Genomic DNA, 19557 nt, shown 5'->3' with positions numbered 1-19557 from the left:
GTGCCTTCACTAAATGGGAAATTGGTGAGCCAGTAACGAATTAATTTCGTAACCCGGGGGACGAGTGTATTTTATTGATTCAATGAGTTTATTCTTGCTGGACTAACAACTGGATTTGGGTCTGTCTCACTAGATGAATTTAAGATTCCTTAAACATAACAGATTCCAGCTGAAAAAAACAGTTGGCGTTAAAAGGTTACTGAATATCCTCTGCCACTGTAGAAAATTAGGATTTAGAGGGCTTTTCTAGGTCAGCAGTCATGATACATTGTTTGCAAAGGTACCTCCAGTGCCACAACTCTCCTTACAGAAAGTTACTGTGCTATGTGTTTTTCACAAGCAAGGATTTCACATGTCCACTGAAGATACATTCATATGTTTTTCTTGGCCTTTAAGAGAAAATTCAAACCAAACAACACTTCCTAAGAAGATGGAAAGCAACTTGTTTCAAAGTTGTATGGCAATCTGCAACTCTCTCATGTTAGGTGAAAATCTATAAACTAAATAAATTCCTTTCACAGTTTAAGAACTGGGAAACAGCCACATAAAATAAAGCACACACAAAAAAGCAATCTTGTGGTCTGTAGGGAAAAAAACACAAATCTAAGTTGAGCAATACTAATACAGTAGACCACAAGAATGCTACAGGAGTGGTGCATACAAAGTATGATCTTTCAAGTTCTCCAGACCTCTTTATCAGACAAGACAGTACAAGCATTAGAGTACAGGGGAAGAAGCAAACAGTCAAAAGCCCTGGAACAATGGATCGTGCTTCTCTGTAACTGCAAGATTGTAGACACTGGAGGCTTAGTTAAGAAGTGAAGTAGTATATTTTCATCTTTCTGGCATGTACTGCTGTGGTTACTTTCAACTCCACTGACCAAAGAGTTGGCTGATGCCCCGAGAGCTTTTCATGGCAGTACAATGTGTCAGGGTGGCAGTACAATGTGTCAACAACCAGTTTTGAAACCTAAAAATGACTTTAATAAATTGACAGAAACATAAGCAGAATTTCTTGTGTGTGTATGTGTATGTCTTCAAGTAATCTGTCAACTTGCAGCAACACCATGAATTTCATAGGATTTTGTTAGGCAAGGAAGATTTAGGGGTAGTTTTGCAAATTCCTTCCTCTGAAATATACCCTATGGCGCTTGGTATTCGCTGGTAGTCTCCCGTCCAAGTACTACCCAAGGCTGACCTTGCTTAGTTTCCAAGATCAGATGGGATCTGGTGCCTCTTATTTAGCCTGGCCAGAATTCCCTGGAGTACAGTGTTTTTCAAAAAAGAAGTTGTCAATCTATAACTTTTCAGTGTCTCTGAACAACTGCTTCTTGTGATGGCCATTGCAACAGAAGAAGACAAGGGCTTTGCTGAGAAAACCAGCTATGTTGTGTGGGAGGGAGATTTCTTGAATGTATCCCTAGGTTATATATTTTACAAAACTAAGGGGAATTTTTTTTAAGAGAGCAAGACAGAAAGACCCCAACTACTTTGGAGTCTTCTTTCCCAACAATGGTTCACCTGGCAGTAGCCATTCCATCAGGCCCCTTGGCCTATTTCCATCCCAGTAGTCATTACAGGAATTATAACTTGAAGAACTGCTACCTACATTTGCTTTTTTCCTCTTTTTCATTTTATATCTTACTTTACTGCAAGCCAGAGGGCAGGAACGGTCTTTTATTGATTTGTAAACCATTCTGGCTAAAGAGCAGGATGCACATACTTCACATAAGACTTTCAGTGCGCTGTAGCAAAATAAATCCATCTTATTAAGTCACTTGTAGTTATAGATGATTTGTAGTTATCTCAAAAAAATTATGCTTTTATTTATTTATTATAGTGTTAGCAAGTCTGTCGCTGCACTGCATGCAGCTTGAGGGGATCTTCATTACAAGACAGCCAGTTACTCCAGATTGTGCTACTTTTGTCATCTCACACTAGGCCTCATCCTCAACCCCTCAACTCCACTTCAGATCTCTTGGTGATTCACCCCCAACTGTAGCAAACCACATCTTACTCTTGTTCGCAAACTTGAGCCTTATTTCTACTGAAAGCTGTAGAGCTGAACAAAGATGGCTGTGAGATGTTATTGTGTAACTAAATAATATCTGTTTTGTCTGACCTGAATATACACATGAAAGCATTCATATGCCTTTAATTGTCCACTTCTCTACAAGGCCAACTTGTCAGCTCTCCGACTGAGGTAATACCAAAACTTCCCATTTATCATAGTTCCCCACTCCTTTATAGTGCAATATCCAGACTTTTTGGACTATTCCAAAGCATTAAAATAGTTTTTACTTGTCTCACCATATAAGAACTTGCATGGTATAGTGGGTTGAGTATGGGACTACAAGTCTAGTCACGAGGGTTCAAACTCCCCATTTAAGCATGGAAACCCACTGGGTTCCCTTGTCTGGTCACAATCTGTCAGCCTTAGAGGAAGACAAAGGCAAACACCCTCTGAACAAATCTTGCCAAGACAATTCCAAGATAGGTTCACCTTAGGATCAGCATAAGTTGGAAACAATGTAAAGGCATACAACAAGTCACACCATAATAGTTTTCAAAAAGTCTTTCAGAAATGAATCATGGACAGAAATTTTGCTAATCATTGAACACCACCAACAACTTCGGTTGTAATAGTTGCCTATGGAATTTTACAACTTCAAAATAGTAGGCTTCACCCTCTCAATTACATATTGTAAGGAAGCCTAGACCACGTTAATCTAATGAACACAGAATACTTCATTAAAAAGTATGAAGTTACAGTGCCCCCCAGTGAGGGGTAAGGTGAACTATGCAGAGCTCACATAGAAACCAAATTGTTCAGACTGAGCTTCAAAACACAACTGATGGGCCCTTCCTTTTCAGCAGGTATTAATGAATGGCCAGAGTCCATCCCAGACAGGACCAAAGTCTTACCTGCACCGAAGGGACATATTTAACCCTCACACCAATACACTAGGATGAGCGCAAAAAGTTTGTTTTCATTTCGTCACAGCACCAGCTATTTAAATTCAGATTTTGGATCTATGTACCAGTTTTGTTCTATAAAATGCTAAATGGTTTCACCTCAACATGCTTAAGAGGTGGTTAGGTGTCCATCAAACAGAAATACTCAGTGCTTTATTTATGTTTTTAATCTGCTCAACAACAAAGGTTTGCTGGTCAGATTTGTTGTTGAGTGTCTTCAAGACATTTCCAATTTATAACAACCCTAAAGTGAACCTATTACTGGCTGTTCTTGGAAAGATCTAAAAAGAGGAAGATTTGGTTTTGCCTTCCTCTGAGGCTGAGAGAGTGTGACTTACCCAAGGACAGTAGGTTTCCATGGCCGAGCAGTGATTCAAATCCTGGTCTCCACAATCATAGCCATAGTCAATAAACAAAACTTTTTAAAAATGCAATTAAATACAGTACAGTTAATGAATGAACACTACAGGCAAACAGATAAAAACAGCTACAGGACCTAAAATGCCTAAGAGAAAAGAAAAGTTTTCGCTTCACACCAAAAGGTAATAGTGTGATCATCAGACACATATTCCTGAGGGCATCACAACTGAGAACATCTCAAAATATCAAGCTGAATTACTTTCTAGTTATAAACCATGCCATCTACTGTTGTTCTCCCAGTTCTGGTTATAAAGGCTGGATGCAATTCATATGTCTTCCCAGGCTCACATTTACAACCCTCTAATAAAGTCTACACTAGTTTTTTGAGGCCATAGATAATTTTTCCCAGAAAGTTTGGGATATGAGAAGGAACAGGTTTTTGCACATAATTTCTATCCCTGGGGATCAGGATTCGATTGCTGAGGAAGGGGAGAAGGTGTAAGAACACAACAGACAACAAATTTGGGAGAAAAAAGGCCACAACTTTATTGAATACAGCAGGAAGTAAAGAGGGTTGGCCTGAAAGCATGAGGTCTGGATCTGTCATCCACCAACCCATGTTAGTCGATGAACCGAAATGCCTGCTCACGGCCAGGCTTTGGGATGACAGAGGGGAAACCGGCTTAAAGTGTGCACGCCACTTTGGGAACTGGTTATGCACTTATGTGCATCTTCACCCCATGTCACTGGGTAACTTTAAATCGATGCCACCCCGCATTGGTGACATCGCGAGTCCCTCAGCACCCCAGGTTCCTGTGGGACTCCTGATCCAGTGCTCCGCAGCACAGGAAACCATCCACACCAGATCCAAGGCCTATGCTACTGTCCTGACAAGTTGTGACAGCAAATCACCAACCCTGAAAATGGGAGGCAAGGTGGGGAACCGACAAAAATGTCGCTGAACACTGGCACCAATGTGCTGGCCAATCAGAGGCTAGAAAGCCAGGGGGGGCGTCCCCACCCAGCCTCCTGGCCAATCTCAGGGCAGCGGCCAGCCAAACAACCAATCCTCATCCACTTCCTCCCCCAGGGGAACCTGGGAGTTGAAGTCGTCCAGGACCGGAAGTGGCCAGGCCATCCAATGGCACAGCGCTTCCGCTCCCAGGGGCACCTGGCAGTTGGAGTCTAGGCTGCTCGGAAGCGCCGCTGGCCTGCTCATTGCCACGTGGAGCCAAAGGCTTACGCCACCATGCGGGAACAGGGCCACCACCAAACCGCTGGGAAGAGCTGCCCTGCTCCCCCCCCAGCAACAGGACTGGCCATTGAGTTGGGCAGCTCCATTTCTCCACTCAACCATGAAAAACTCACTGGGTGCCTTTGGGTGAGTCACACACTATCAGGTCCAGAAAACCCTGTGACAGATTCTCCATATGTTGAAGACTACTTGAAGGCAAACCAGCACCAGCACCACAACAAATTTGAATAGCAGCTAGCTTATTAAACATGGCTCCAAAACTACACTCTTCAGAAGCATAGCACTCAGAGAATAACCTCAGGCCATGATACCATTTCAGTTCGAAAGCATGCAAATGCAAGTAGATAGGTATGGCTTCTGTGGAAAGGTAACAGCGCTGGGTGCAATTATACTGGGCACATGACCACCGGATTTGTCTTCGGACAACGCTGGTTCTTCGCCTTAGTAACAGAGATGAGCACCACCCCCTACAGTCGGTTGCGACTAGACATGTCAAGGACCTACGTCTATCTTTACCTTTTATAATATCATTACAAGAAATAGAATGGAGAAGGATAGTCCCTAGGATATATTCTCAATTGCCAGATTTGGAATAGGAGAGGTGACAATGGAAAGGCAAGAGAAGGGAGCTGTAGTACCCCTATCAGTACCTGAATCTGAACTTGCATTTCTTTCAATGTTGCTATATCATCTTCTTCTCTAGTCTGAGCCTGGAAGTTCATATCCTGCTTTTAAGGAATAATCTCTACAGGTACTGTTGCACAAACCAGAAAAAAGAGTCCTGCTACACACCAGCTCCTGTTGATGGGTTAAGAGATTTATCATGAGCCTCATTCATCATGGAATTGCCTGAGACTCCTAGCACTCTTCCACTCAGACTACATCTCAGAGCCATACCAGTAATGCTTAAGTATCTTGTGTTCAAGCTACTCAATGTGCCTATTTAACTCAAATTCATCTGTATTTCACCATAGCTTCTGTTTTGACTACACTGGTCAAGGTAATTAGAACAGACATGATCTTCTGACTTGAAGTGGAAACAAAACTTCACTTCAAATGTTCACAAATGAAATACTTCAACAGAACAGCCCTGAAACCAGATACCAAGAGGAACTGTTTTATGTTTTCAAAATGACATGGTTAAGGCATCTCTCCTTCCAAGTAAAGGCAACAGTTAGTACAAATCAAGCAAAACTTGTTTGGGGCAACTAAAAAAACAAGAAGAATCCAAAGTCAACTGACATTTTAAGCACAGACACAAATAATTCAGAGTCCAGCTACATAAACAGAAATACAAATCCTTGAAATCTAGTTTATTCCAAACTGTTTTTTAATACTGCTGTGACACTGTGCTGCTGTGCCAATGACCTTCAAGGAAACTTTGGGAGCCACAAAAATCAACAAGGATCACAGAATTCATTTACTTATGTGAACTGCTTAAACTTAAAAAACAAATGTAGCATCTCATGTAAACTAGGGGTGCATCTACACTGTAGAAACATTGCAGTTTGACACCACTTTAACTGCCTTGGCTCCATCCTACAGAATCCTGAGATTTGTAGTTTTGTGATGCACCAGCACTTTTTGGCAGAGAAGGCTGGAAACCTTGGAAAGCTACAAGGCCCCGGATTCCATAGGATGGAGCTACAGCATTTAAAGTGGTGCCAAACTGGACCCTAATAGGCAAGAAATAGCTACTGCCTAGTTAAGGAAGGCACAGAAGAATAACTACATGGCTAACTGAACAGCAATATTCCATGTTCAATGTGAGTGCTGTATATCAGTCAAGTTACCAGATGCACCTGGTAATTTTTACAGCTACACTCTTCCCTCCACATTTGCTGGGGTTAGGGGCACATTGAATGTGGAAAAACTGCAAATAACAAAAAACACTATGTTTTTACCTGAGATAACACCTCTATGAATCTCTAGGTCCTCCAGTGCAACTTTGTGGTCAACATCTGCCAGACATTGACCATAGAATTGCACTGGAGGAACTACAAATGCCTAGTGGAGTGTCCTCTCTAGGAATCTCTAGGTCTTTCAGTGCGACTTTTGGTTAAAGTTGACCACAGAGTTGCACTGGAGGATGTAGAGATTCCTAGAGAGAACATATTAATAAAATCCATGAATGAAAGCCACAAAAGACAAAGCCACAAATGTGGAGGGATGAGTGTACTCTGCTGCTTTGCACTTAGTTTAATATACTGTATTCAGATTGCCATACAGGTTACTAGTCTATTTTAATTATCACAATTGCCATGATGAGAGTGTACCCTCCACTCTCCCCCCCCCCCACAACCATCCCTTTGTTCATTCAGAAGTGGAGTGGAGAGAAGTGTATTTAGGTTGTTCTGTTTAACTAAACCTTTATCCACAATCTAGGAACTGGACAGCTCTTGATAGGGTCAAACTTTGCCCACAGGCAACCAACTGGCATCTTACTGTAGGTTTTAATTCTTTTGTTTTGATTTGGAAATCAAAAATGCAGGCATGCTCCTGCCTGATCCAGATCAGAAATACAGCAGAGGGCAAAGTGAAAACGTTTCCATAGATCCCATGCTAGGATTCAGGTTACCTATGCTTCCTTTAGAGAAACTAAGGGTTAAAAAGACCCAGGGTTGGAACTGTGTGACACCCTAGAGGCTGAACTGCATTTCCCATCTGTTCTACTCAATGGAAAAGAATGTTGGGGAAGTGAAGTTCAACAATCTCTGGAGGGCCTCTGGGTTTCAAACATATCGTTAACCCTCATGCATTAGATTATTTAAATGTGTATTATGTGCAAGTTATGTGATATCTCTTACCTTATAAAGTTCCACTATACTGTATATTGTTTTGCCCATTGTATAGAGAACCAAGGGAACGTTTTGTGACACCCCTAACTGGAATTAGCCCTTGTCAGAGTCCACTACAAGTAGTTTTTTGATCTCCTTGTAGACCATGACAAATATATGACTTGGAGAGTAGCTTTGTATGCCCTAGTGGCCAAAAAAAATCAGGAAGAAATATATAACAGAATTAGCCATAAACTGTAAAGGTGAAGATGATATCTAATAAATTTATACTGGATATAACAATTACTGTATTTTAACTTTTAAATCTAATTTTTTTATTTTCGATACAAATACGACAGGTTTGAATTTTGTATGTATATTGTATGTACTGTTGTTTTACACAAAGGCCTTCGGCCATAAGTGGTAATAAAGCTTTGACTATTACCCTATAAATTCAAGTTGAATTGAGGGTTAGGGTCAAATGTAAACTACCTGTATTTCCTGACCCCAGTGTCCCAATGCTGTGCATGGAATAAATTTTAATGAATGAGGTCAACCTAATGACAATCAGAGTGTATTGCTTTTGCTTTGCTCCATCATGCTTCACTGAAAGACAACTTTGATCTCAGTATGTTACCTCCCCCCCCCCTCAACAAAACAAGAAAGTGGCATGGAGAGAGAGATTACTATAGCAAAAGCAATAGTTTTGTTGGGCTTTCTGCCCTGGCTATTTTTTGTTTGTATAAGCCTCTTGTGCAAGACAAGTGTATGAAACCTAGTGGCATTGTTTACAGCTATTCAGGTGATAATGCCACAGAAAGCCAGGTCTAGTTCTGAGAAGATTCTAATTCTGTGTCTGCAAAAAAACCAAAGAGACATGACCTTTGCAGACTAAAATGTTCCATTTGGTTCATGGGGGTTAAAGTACCATCTCATTTGGCTGGAGTCACACTCTGCACTTCCTATTTTGTTCCATGAAAAACAGAAATCGTCCATGCAGACTTCACACTGGGTGGGAGGAGGAAGAGAACAAGAACTGACTAAGCCTTTTTGCACAGGATAGCCAACTGCTGTGTAAACACACATTTCATTATCAGTTGGCAGCAGGTCAACCAGCAGATAGCAGGATACAGTGCAACAGAAACCTCTGTTGAAGTAATGTTACTCAAGCTGCAGATTACACTAGTATAGACAAACCTTGTAAACTTAGAAAGGAGTCAAGAAGTAAACGAACCACTGTTATTGCTCACAGCTTCAGCAACAATGGCCTGTTACAGACTGCCAAAATAAAGCTGCTTCGGATCTCTTTGGAGGTATGCTATTTAAATGATGCATGGGTCCTAAGAGTCCGGAAATTGTGCCAAAGCCACACTCCATTCCTAAGCACTGGAGTGCAGCTTTGGTGCAGCTTCCAGATTCTTAGGATGCATGCATCATTTAAACAGCATACCTTCAAAGAGACCCGAAGCAGCTTTATTTTGGCAGTCTGTAACAGGCCAATGTTTAAAGTAAACTTTAGGATTTCCATCTCTTCTAATAGTACTTACACCTACTTCTATTGGTAACAATTAATTCTTTCCTGAACTGAAGTGCAAACCATGTAAGGACTTTTAGGTGAAAATTTAACTAAGAGTAAACATGTCATGCTGTAATAAGAAAAAAGATTATTTACAGTTCAGGTCTATACATCTTTACATAGAAATTTGTTCACTTACATGCAGGGGAGCACACCCCCAGGTATCTGTGAACAGGACTGTAGCCTTAAGCACCTATGTTTAAGGCTACAGTCTTACTGTATCTGCTCAGTAAACAAATCCAAAAGAATTGGCAACAGTTGAGATTTAGCTCAACATTCTTGTTTTAATGCAAGCAATTTTTCTATTTTACTAAGTATAACTGAACTCTTCAACGAAAATAATTGTTCATCACCACCTATCAAATGTAAACAGAACTCTATAACCATTATTCATTTTAGAGATTTATTCTTAATTTTAATATCATATTTTAATTATATAGATTTGTATTATTTTATTTTAATAACTGGATTATCTAAAAAAGAAACACAGAAAATAAATAATTCTTTAAAACATATTTATAGAAAGCATATATATATATATATATATATATATATATATAATATTTAACCCTTTGATGATACGGTAACTGCAACCTGAGGTGTCATGGGCCAACATAAACAATGCTATAAGCTCACTTTGAATGCATGACTCCATTGTTCAAGGCTGGATTTAAAAAAAAAAGCTTTTTTAAGGTTATTGCTGTATACATTTTTGTTACATATATTTTTTTACATTATTGTTGTTATTTAAAGGAGAGAGGCAGTTTATGAATAACATAATGAAGTATCATAATAATACAAGAATAAGCATACCCTGGTTCTACTGAAAAAGCTTCATAATGAGTAAATTAAAGGGTTAATCTGTAAGCAGTCTAACAGTTTATACCTAACTTTATTCTGTACAAAACCACACAAAAAAGTAGGAATATATAACAACGAATTTTCAATCCTTGGAAAGCTTTCATTTTGAAAGAAAACATATCTTTATCCAAGTCTTTAGCCAAAACATGAAACAGAATCTGTGCAAGAAACCACTCATTCCAAAACATCACTGGAAAAGATTGTTGACTGTTTCTTCATATTCTAGAATTTTTCATGTGGAGAGTCAATGTGCCACATTAAGCACAATACTCTGCATTGGCAAAATGGCTGGAAAATTCTGTTTCCAGTTTACACATAACCTTCAACATAGCATTGAATGTTTGTGCCTTCCTAAGAAAAGAGTATCACTTAAATATTGTTGAAGAACATTTGATTTGCAGCATTTAAAGTTTCTTTCAAACTGTTGTCAAAAGAAAACTATAGCATAGAATGGAGCGGGTGGGAGACAGATTTCAACTATTCCAAGTTCTATGCTCACCAGGCAATACCTGGCAGGGAAGATAAGTTGCCAGCAATCCTTTCAATTTTGAAGCAGCAAAGGTAGGAAAGGAAATCTGCTGCAGCACATGGGAGGCAGATGCTGAAGCATTGCTGCCTAAAGGCATTCAGGTTACTTTGAGCATAAGTACTGAAGTCAGCACCCCTTCTCTGCACCATTCTTTTTTTTTGCAAAAGGCCTGCAGAGTGTGGCATTTGCTCAGAAAGAAGGGGGTAAGGATGCTAACAAGCAAGGAATGACAGCTGAAACTTTTAGCTTGACCAGCGAGCCCAGCCATAAACTACAGACCAATGGCTAATTTCCATTTGACCTCATAATTCCAACTGGGTGCTGGCATTTCCTCCAAATGAATGCCAGACCAGATGGACTTTATTTTTATCCAGCAAAGCACTGTGTATCTTCTCAAACAAGAATCTATGCTCAGGTTCACTTCACAAAGAAGCCCAAGTCAAACAATTCTTTCTCCTTGAACTTGTTCCTATATATGGGAACAAGAATGCATCTTCTTGCCTCAGCCACAAGGCATACCTATTCCACCAGACATTCACACGTGGGTATAATGCAGTAATAGGGTGTACACATACTATGTACTTTGGACAGCCCTTCTGGACCAGATCAAAGGCCTTTTTAGCCCAGCATTTTGTGTACAGAGTGGCCACTCAGATGCCTAGGGGAATTCCACAAAGAGGATGTAAGCACAACAACACCATCCTTTTTGTGCACTCTAGTAACTATTGGAGAAACATACTACTACCAACACAGATTAATATACAAACATAATGGCTAGTTCTCATTTATAGCCTTATCCTTCGTTAATTTAAAGTCATTCAAGCTCTGACACTCCGTCTCAAATATGTTAACTGTAACAGTGGCATCACCAGGTTTGGTGAAACCTGGTGAAGGCTTGCTGACACCCAGTGCCTTCACCACTACTCTTGGTTTAATCACCATCCCAGCTCCCTCTCTGGAGAGAGGGGGGACTAGCAACAAAGCCATGAGGGGTGCACTTATCCCTCTATTGCCCTCACAGTTGGCCCAGCTCCCTCCCCAGGGAGAGAGCCAGGCAGTCATGAAGCCAAAAGGGTGCACTTGTCCCTCTGCCACAGCGGGAGCAGGACCCCACCAGGGTATCCCCCCTCCTGTGGGATGTCACCTCTTGTAGTCCACACACCCCGCATTTGCCCTGTGATGCCACTGGGCTGCATATCATTTTTTTCAAATATGTATGGTCAGTTCAAATGTTACCTCCAGGGGTGTTACTACTAATGAACAGAATGGAAAGACACTACCATCCCTTTCCCCTCTACACAGAGAGATAATCAGGAAGAAACGATTACGTAATATAGGCCAAGTTAGTTATGTGTTAAATTGGTGAGATCCTGAGAAATGATACAAGCTTTGCACAACTTCTCCCACAAACAAAATGCTCAGAAACAAACATAAAACTTCAAATATAATTATGACTTTATATCAATCTATGGCATGACTGTCCTTGGAGTACATACTTCTCCTTGGAGTACATAATACTGTACATAATTCCCATTGCATCTAAAAGGGGTGCTGCAGGGGGGGAAGGCCATAAAATGATCACACGTCTGGAGCACCTTCTCTGTGGGGGAATGTTGCAACACTGGAGGCTTAGCTTGGGAAAAGGCAAGTATGAGCAGATCTGACAAAGCTGTATAAAATTATTTACATCATACATGCTTTTACCTATCCTCTTTATTTCCATAACGCATAAATGGTGCAAGGATACATATTTCCTTTCAATCACTCTATGTTAGAACTGAGACTCACCCAATAATGTTTGAAAGTTAAGTTGGCTGGTTATTTTTCTTTGAAAAAAGTGAGTAAAGGGAATCATGATCAAAGTATATGACGTTTTGCATAGTGTAAATAAAATGTATAGGGAGGGTCTTTCTCCCATAATACAAGAAATTAGTATCAATTATTGAAACTAAATAGTGGAAGATTCAGATAAAAGGAAAGACCTCTTCACATGGTACCTAGTTAAACAATGGTACTTGCTGTCACATATTGATGGTCACCAATTTAGACAGTTTTAAAAAGGAAGTGGACAGATTAATAAAGGAAGGATCTAATCAGGATGACTAGAAATGCTGCCCAATTTCAAAATATAGGCCACTCAGCTAAAAAATGCCCCCACCCCTTTAATCACTAACAGCTTAAATTTTCATGTCTCCACTGGGTGACAACAGTATGCTTCTAATTTTTAGAAAGCGAAGGACTGAATGTAATATGAAACATTGTGCTGCAAACAACAGAAGATACATTTTGAGATGAATCTCTACCATCACCAGACACTGCTGGCCTTCCCACTTCATATCTGGTAGCCCTTTATCAGGACAGAAGGTAACATGAAACAAAATCTCATCTATCCTTCCTTGTTGTCCCACATGATGCTAAGCAACTGAGATAAGCTCCACATTGTTCCTCAGTTGCCTCAAACATTTTCAAGGACAGTCACACTTCTGCAGAGTTTGTAGTTATACTAATGGTAAATGTGTAACCAGTTACCGAGAATTGTTAGAAAGGCGCTGAAGTGACTACCATTCTCACAGATAGCAAAGTCCTCCAAAAATGGCACTAAACTAGATGTTGTTGAACTATATGTTAAAATTGATTAAAATTATATGTTAAAAAAAACTCAAAAGAAGTACAGTAGACTAGAGATAATCTGGGGAGCATGGTTGAATGATTAAGACTAATATGAACTTTCATATATGATGGGGAAAAAATCAATTTTTTCAGCTCTTCATGGCATTACAAACCAAAAGGCTAATCTATTATAAATATTGTTGCAATAGAGGAAATTGATGTTTCTGAGACTTTCTTTTTAAATACACAGACACAAGTGAATGAAACTTCAGTAACCTGCTGTGGGAATAACTATTCTGGCCCTTGTACATATTGCCTATGAGCATTAGAATTCATGCTGCAAGGACAAAATTCCAGGCTGAACATGTAACAGTAGAACAATCAATAAAATGATTTCTAATGCTGATCTTCAGAATATTAGATTGCTGTCAGAATTTCTGTCAGCTTCATGCATCCTGACATGAGATCCAAGGTGGCTTACAACAAATTAAAACAAAGTTAACACCTAAAATCTTTCCATACAAAGGTTTATGGCACGAATATCATAGCAGAGCACAGAACCAGTATTTGAAACATTCTCCCTCAGAGCCTGTTGAAGTAGTGTAAATTCACTTTTGATAAGCTTGTCTATTTACATCTGAAAAATCTCCACAAATGTATGTGTTTGCATGAAGGTTGAAAGGATTGTGGCTGATTTTAATATATTTCACATGGTATATATTGTTCTACATAGTAATTCTAAATAGATTACAACTTTAGTCTTAAACCCACTTGTTCTGTGCCTTCAAGTCATTTCCAACATATGGTGACCCTAAGGCAAATCTATCATTGGGCTTTTGGGGGCTGAGAGTGTGTGACTCACCCAAGTGGGTTTCTGTGGCTGAGCAGGAAATTGAACTTTGCTCAGACCACTAAACCATGCTGGCTCTTACCCATTTATCTAGGAGTAATTCAACAGGATTTACATCATAGGAGATATGTACGGCATTAAGCTGCACTCTGCGGTTATGCTGTATTTGGTGACTATCAACTTTTATTCCTACTAAAAAAAGAACTACAAATCCCTTGGCCATCAAGTAATTTGTAAGCACTGCTTATCTCAGATGAAGATACACATCTCAGATGAAGTCAATCTGCAAGCAAATGCATGGTAATATTCTTGCACTGAATGCGAGAAGTAAATCCCATTGCCCCTCAGACTCAAAAGGGGAAGAGGCCAAGGGCTTAGCAGCACAGCAGAACAGTAGCTGCTACAGCATCCACAGCCTCAAATCTATGAAATTACTAGTCAAATGATATCCACGAGAAAAAGCTAAGAAATAGAGTAGAGGACTACATGATCTGTTTCAACACACCCTAAGGCACCTGCTCATTTAGCAATGAAGCGCACAAGGCTGCATCCACACTGGAGAAATAACCTGGTTTAGCACCACTTTAACTCTTTTTCTGGCTCAAGGCTATGGAATTCTGGGAGTTAGAGTTTATTGTGGGGCCCAGTGCCAAACCAGGTTATTTCTCCAGTGTGGATGTAGCCTAGGTGACCTTGGGCCTCACTCTGAACTAGCTCACGGGGCTATTGCAAGAGTGAATGGAGGAAAATCCCAGGCATCTTCTCCTCTTTAGATAATCATCTTGTTAGACAAGCACTGAGCTTCAGATCACTTTGGAGGTATGCTGTTTAAATAATGCATGGATCCTAAGGACTGGAGCGTGGCTTTGGTGCAGCTTCTGGCCTCTTAAGATGTGTGTGTCATTTAAGCAGCATACCTCCAAAGTGACCTGAAGCAGCTTTGTTTTGGCCTGTCTGATTGGGCCCTAAGTCTCTGGAGATCAGGGTTCAATTTCTGTACTTGACCATAAAAACTCATCCAGTGACCTCTCAGCCTCAGAGCATGGCAATGGCAAACCCCCTCTGATGAAACCTGCCAAGAAAACGCCATGAGAGGTTTGCCTTAGGGTCGCCACAAGTTAGAAATGACCTGAAGATATGCAACAACAACAAAGTCTGACCAAAAAGTCCTGGAGAACTCTAAAGTTTGCACACTATTTGGCAACATATCTATCAGAACAAAAATTGTTATGACTTTCTCTTATCATTTGGACACAGCCATTCACATCCGTTTGAATTCCTAAGTTCAATAACAAGGGTTGTCATTGTGTGCCTTCAAGGGTTTTCTCGGCAACATCTGTTCAGAGGAAGTTGACCACTGCCTTCCCCTGAGGAGGCTGAGAGAGTGTGACTTGACCAAGGTCACCCAGTGGGTTTCCATGGCCAAGCTGGCATTGAAACCTTGGTCTCCAGGGTTGTAGTCCAAACACTCAGGATGATATCACATGACTGAAATTGGAAGTATAACCCAGTGTCATCCTAAATGCAATCATGCGTATTCACGTTATTGCAGAAAAGGTTACCACACGCAATTGCTGGCAGTCCAAACGTACTCCGAACGCAATCATGCGTCAATCCACAGTTAAGAATATTCGGTGAACAAGCGAAGTCACAAACCCTATTCCTAGGCAACTTCTCACTCAGTGTGCTGTTGTTTGGTGTGATGTACATGTCTCCTTTGGTCCTGGTTCCCACCCCCAATCTGGACGGAGGGGCTTGCCATGAAGCCTCGCTGCAATTCTGCTTCAAGTTTGTTTCCACTTGTCCTTCAGAATTGCTGGGGGGGGGGCTTCTGCCTGCTAATTAAGAGGCATGGACCGGGAGCTCTTGGATAACCATTACATTCATGTTTTAACGTGACAAGAGTGAATATATGCTCATTTTAACGTGAATAGCGCATGTTCTTTCAACCATTCTTCCCGCCCCCCTCCGACCTCTTTTGTAAATTGTGGGGTTCCTTGGTTCCTCTCTCTCACTCGCCTAAATATGCTATGTTCCAGTCTTCTGGAGTCTCACTGAGCATGCGCAAGGGTGCCAATTCGCAATTAAGAACCCACCGATGTGATGGCTTACTTTGCACAGAAGCTGGCTTGCATTTGGGGAGGCCATTACAGCAAATTTAAGCTGTGATAAGTAATCACGTAATTGCGTGAATTTTCGAATTGACCTCGCTATTTTCTCTTTCGAAATTGAGAGCCTCCCGTCCTGTTTGATAAACTCCTCAGAGAACTGCCTCACGCTGGCTCCTGCTAGATGTTGAGAATTCAGAGCCCTGTTAGTGTAGATGTTGTTGTTGTTGTTGTTGTATGCCTCCAAATCATTTCTGAGGGATGGTGAGCCTGGAGCCAGCCCACCTTATAGTGCTATGAAGGTTGGAGGATCGCTCTGGAGAGCTGGGCCATGGAAACCCAACTCAGGGGAAGGCCAGGGCAAACCGCCTCTGAACCAGTCTTGCCAAGGACACTCCAGGATTGGGTCCCCATAAGTCAGAAACGACATGAAGGCACACAAGACACACTCAAGGCAACCCTAGGCTGGGGTTTCCTTGGCAAGAATGGTTCAGGGCCTCCAAGTCATTGTGGCAGTCCCCTGTCATTCCTCCCTTCCTTCCCTCTTTCCTTCTCTTCCTTCCTTGCTTCCTTTCCTTTCCTTTCCCTTCTCTTCTCTTCCATCTTTTCATTTGTTCCCTCCTTCCTTTGCTTCCTTTCCTTTCTCTTTTTTCCTTCTTCTCCTTCTTCCCTCCTTTGCTTCCTTTCTCTTTCCTTCCCTTCTTTCCTTCCTTCTCTTGCCTTCCCTTCCCCTGCCCTTACCTGGGCGCTGGCGAGGATGGCGTGGCTCTCCTGGCGGACGTCTGCGAAGGGGCAGCGCATGGAGAGCATGAGGAGGCGGGCGAGGGTCCTGCCCAGGGGGGCCCCTTCTTCCCGGCCTTGCCTGGGCTGGAGGAGGGCCTGGCGGAGGCTCCGGAGGGCGCTGGCCCGGGCCCCGGCCTCCCGGCTCCGCACCCCCTCCCACCAGCCGCCCCCCTCGCCCTCGCCCTCGCCCTGGAGCCCCCCTCCCTCGGGGCCAGACAGAAGGGGCGCCTCGGCCATGGCCCTCCTCACTGCCCCGCCGCAGCCATCCCCCGAGGAGAAGACCCAGCCCCCGAGAGGGAGGCAAGGAGGAGGCCCAGCCACAGGCCCAGCATCCCTCCCGGGACCACCGCCCACAAGGGCAAGCAAGCGGCTCCCCTGCCCTTCCCTTCCCTCCAGCCAGGGCCCTAAGCAGCAAGCACTGGCCCCCCGGAGCAGGAGCAGGAGGAGGAGGCGGCAGCAAAGGGACCTCCCCTGCCCTCCCCTCTCCGCCCCTTCTCCCTCCGGAAAAGCCCAGCCGAAAACTAGACGGGGAGGAGGGCTTGCACGACGCCAGGCGCCTGGAACTAAGCTTTCCCGCCTTCTTCCCTTCTTTCGTTCGTTCTTTCCTGCCTTCCTTCCCGCTCCCTTCCTTTCCTTCCTTCTCTCATTCCTTCTTTCCTTGTCTCCTCCATTCGTTCCGGCCTTCCTTCCCTTCCACCTACCTACCTACCTTCCTTCCTTCCTTCCTTCCCTCTTTTTTCTCTTTCCTCCCTCCCTCCCTTATTTTCCTCCTTCTCTCTTTCCTTTCTTCCCTTCCCTCTTCCCTTCCTTCTTTCCCTCTTTCCTTCCTTCCTCTCTCTCTCTTCCTTCCTTCCCTTCCCTTTCCCTCTGTCTGTGTCCCAGCCAGCCCCTTCCCAGCCCCTGGAGTAAGTCTTATGAGAACTTCAGCCTCCTGGGTCTGAGGACTGGCAGCTAGCCATGGCAGTTACAGCAGTGTCGAAGAGCATTAATTCTGCAGTGTGGCGGCAGCAGCCCTGCTTCCCCCTCCAGTCTCTCTGGCCCATGGCTCTCTCTCTCTCTCTCATGGAGTTGAAGAGGGAGGGCATCATCAGTCCCAGAACATGCCATTGGACTCACAATGCTGCTGCTGCTGCTGCTGCTGCTGCTGGAGATTGGCATTGCTTATCTGTGGACTGTTTCTGCCAGACTCTTGCAGTACATATGGCATTAGAGATAGTAAAAGTAAGTCAAGGGGTAAGGGAACCATAAATAATCCCTCTACGCAGTAATTTTGCTGAAGTTGGGAGGGATAACTGGCAGGAGGAGCCTTTTCCTTGATAGTAACAAAAGATGGAGGTCCAAAACACACTGCAGAAATAATCCAGTTTGAGGCCACTTTAACTGCCCTGGCTCAATGCTAGGGAATGCTGGGTACTGTAATTTTGTGAGTCATTTAGTCTTCTCTGTCAGAGAGCTCTGGGGCCACAATAAATTACAGTTACCAGGATTTCCTAGGCCTGAGCCACAGCAGTTAAAGCACGCAAACTGGATTATTTCTGCAGTGTGTTTTGGACCCAGATCCACAAATAAAGAGCCATGACTTGCTTGCAGTTTCTGCATCATAAACTGATTCCAGTTCTATCTGTGGCTCCGTGCCTGTATGCCTGTCAGTGCAAGCAAAGCACACATAATAATGGCCAGTCAGTGGATGATGTATTAGAAGGTACAATTGGCTCTCCACATCTATGGATGCTGCATCCACAGGCTCAACCATCCTTGGCTTGAAACTATAATTTTAAACATTCCAAAAAGCAAACCTTGATTGTGCCATTTGATAGAAGAGGCACCATTTTACTGGGCCAGCATATATAACTGTGTTGAGCATCCATGGATGTTGAGTATCCAAACCCCAACAGATACCACAGTCCCACTGTGTATGGGGAAAAGGTTCCTAAGATGCACCTTGGCATCCCTGTGCAAATATCAAGAGATGCTGGAAAAGAGCGTAAACATAACAAATAAATTTTATAGCATCAGATTTGTAACTTGGCTGCTGCATTCCAGATTGTAAAGGGGCCAGCATGCTCATGTCCAAAGAAGAAATTGCTGAAGCAACAGCTGTAACAAGGGTGGGGGATTCCCCATCCCACATCTGTCCACAGGCCAGATGTTGTCAGCTGGCCAAAGCACCAGCTTGAGTTTTTTCCACCCAATATTTCAGCCATTAACCTGTTTGCTCTTCCTGTCCATTTCTATAGCAATGGCAGGGAAGGTGCAGTGACAAGGGCCTTCTATCCCCAAATGATAATTCTGTGGCAATTAAGTTTTCTTTTAGAACCTTATCACACGTGGGGGGATTGCAGCTCAGATCCACAGTCACTCCTGTTCTAGCAATGCGAAGCGTGATGTTTTTTCACACCAGATCCGGAGTCACTCCTGTCTAGCAATGCAAATTAAGGTTAAAACGTGATGTTTTACAACACCTGGTTGCCTTTCTGTTGCCCTTCCGAATTGAGGGGGAAGCGAAGTCAGTTCTATTCCAAGCAAGTCACGTGATGCGGAGTCAAGCCAAGCAGAGTGAGTGCACATTGTATTACCACACTGGAGGGTTCAACGATTTGAATCGGCACCCTTGCACATGCTCAGTGGGGCTCTGGATGCTGTCCTCCTTCCCTGCCCTCTCCTTAGCTGTTATCCTTCATGAGGTGAAGAAGCAGTTGGGATGATGGGATAGGTTGCTGGGGGTCGCTGGGGCCAGGATTGTGATGCAGGAGAAGGCAGGGGATGATGGGATAGGTCACTGGGGGTCGCTGGGGCCAGGATCGGGATGCAGGAGAAGGCAGGGGATGATGGGATAGGTCTCTGGAGGTTGCTGGGGCCAGGATCGGGATGC

General features: G+C 42.8%; 1 protein-coding gene across 1 annotated transcript in view; it reads right to left on the bottom strand.

The window, feature by feature from the left end:
• SESN1 (sestrin 1) overlaps window positions 1-17090 on the bottom strand; it is a 56704-nt gene extending 39614 nt beyond the window's left edge. The window contains exon 1 of the mRNA XM_042440167.1: window positions 16644-17090. Coding sequence (XP_042296101.1) covers window positions 16644-16922 — 279 coding nt within the window. The 5' untranslated portion in view covers window positions 16923-17090. The remainder of the gene's footprint in view (window positions 1-16643) is intronic.
• Between the last annotated feature and the right edge of the window lie 2467 nt (window positions 17091-19557).

The sequence above is a fragment of the Sceloporus undulatus genome, chromosome 1, assembly GCF_019175285.1.
Source record: "Sceloporus undulatus isolate JIND9_A2432 ecotype Alabama chromosome 1, SceUnd_v1.1, whole genome shotgun sequence".
In the NCBI taxonomy this organism is placed as follows: domain Eukaryota; kingdom Metazoa; phylum Chordata; class Lepidosauria; order Squamata; family Phrynosomatidae; genus Sceloporus; species Sceloporus undulatus.
This window is presented reverse-complemented; position numbering and strand designations above follow the sequence as displayed.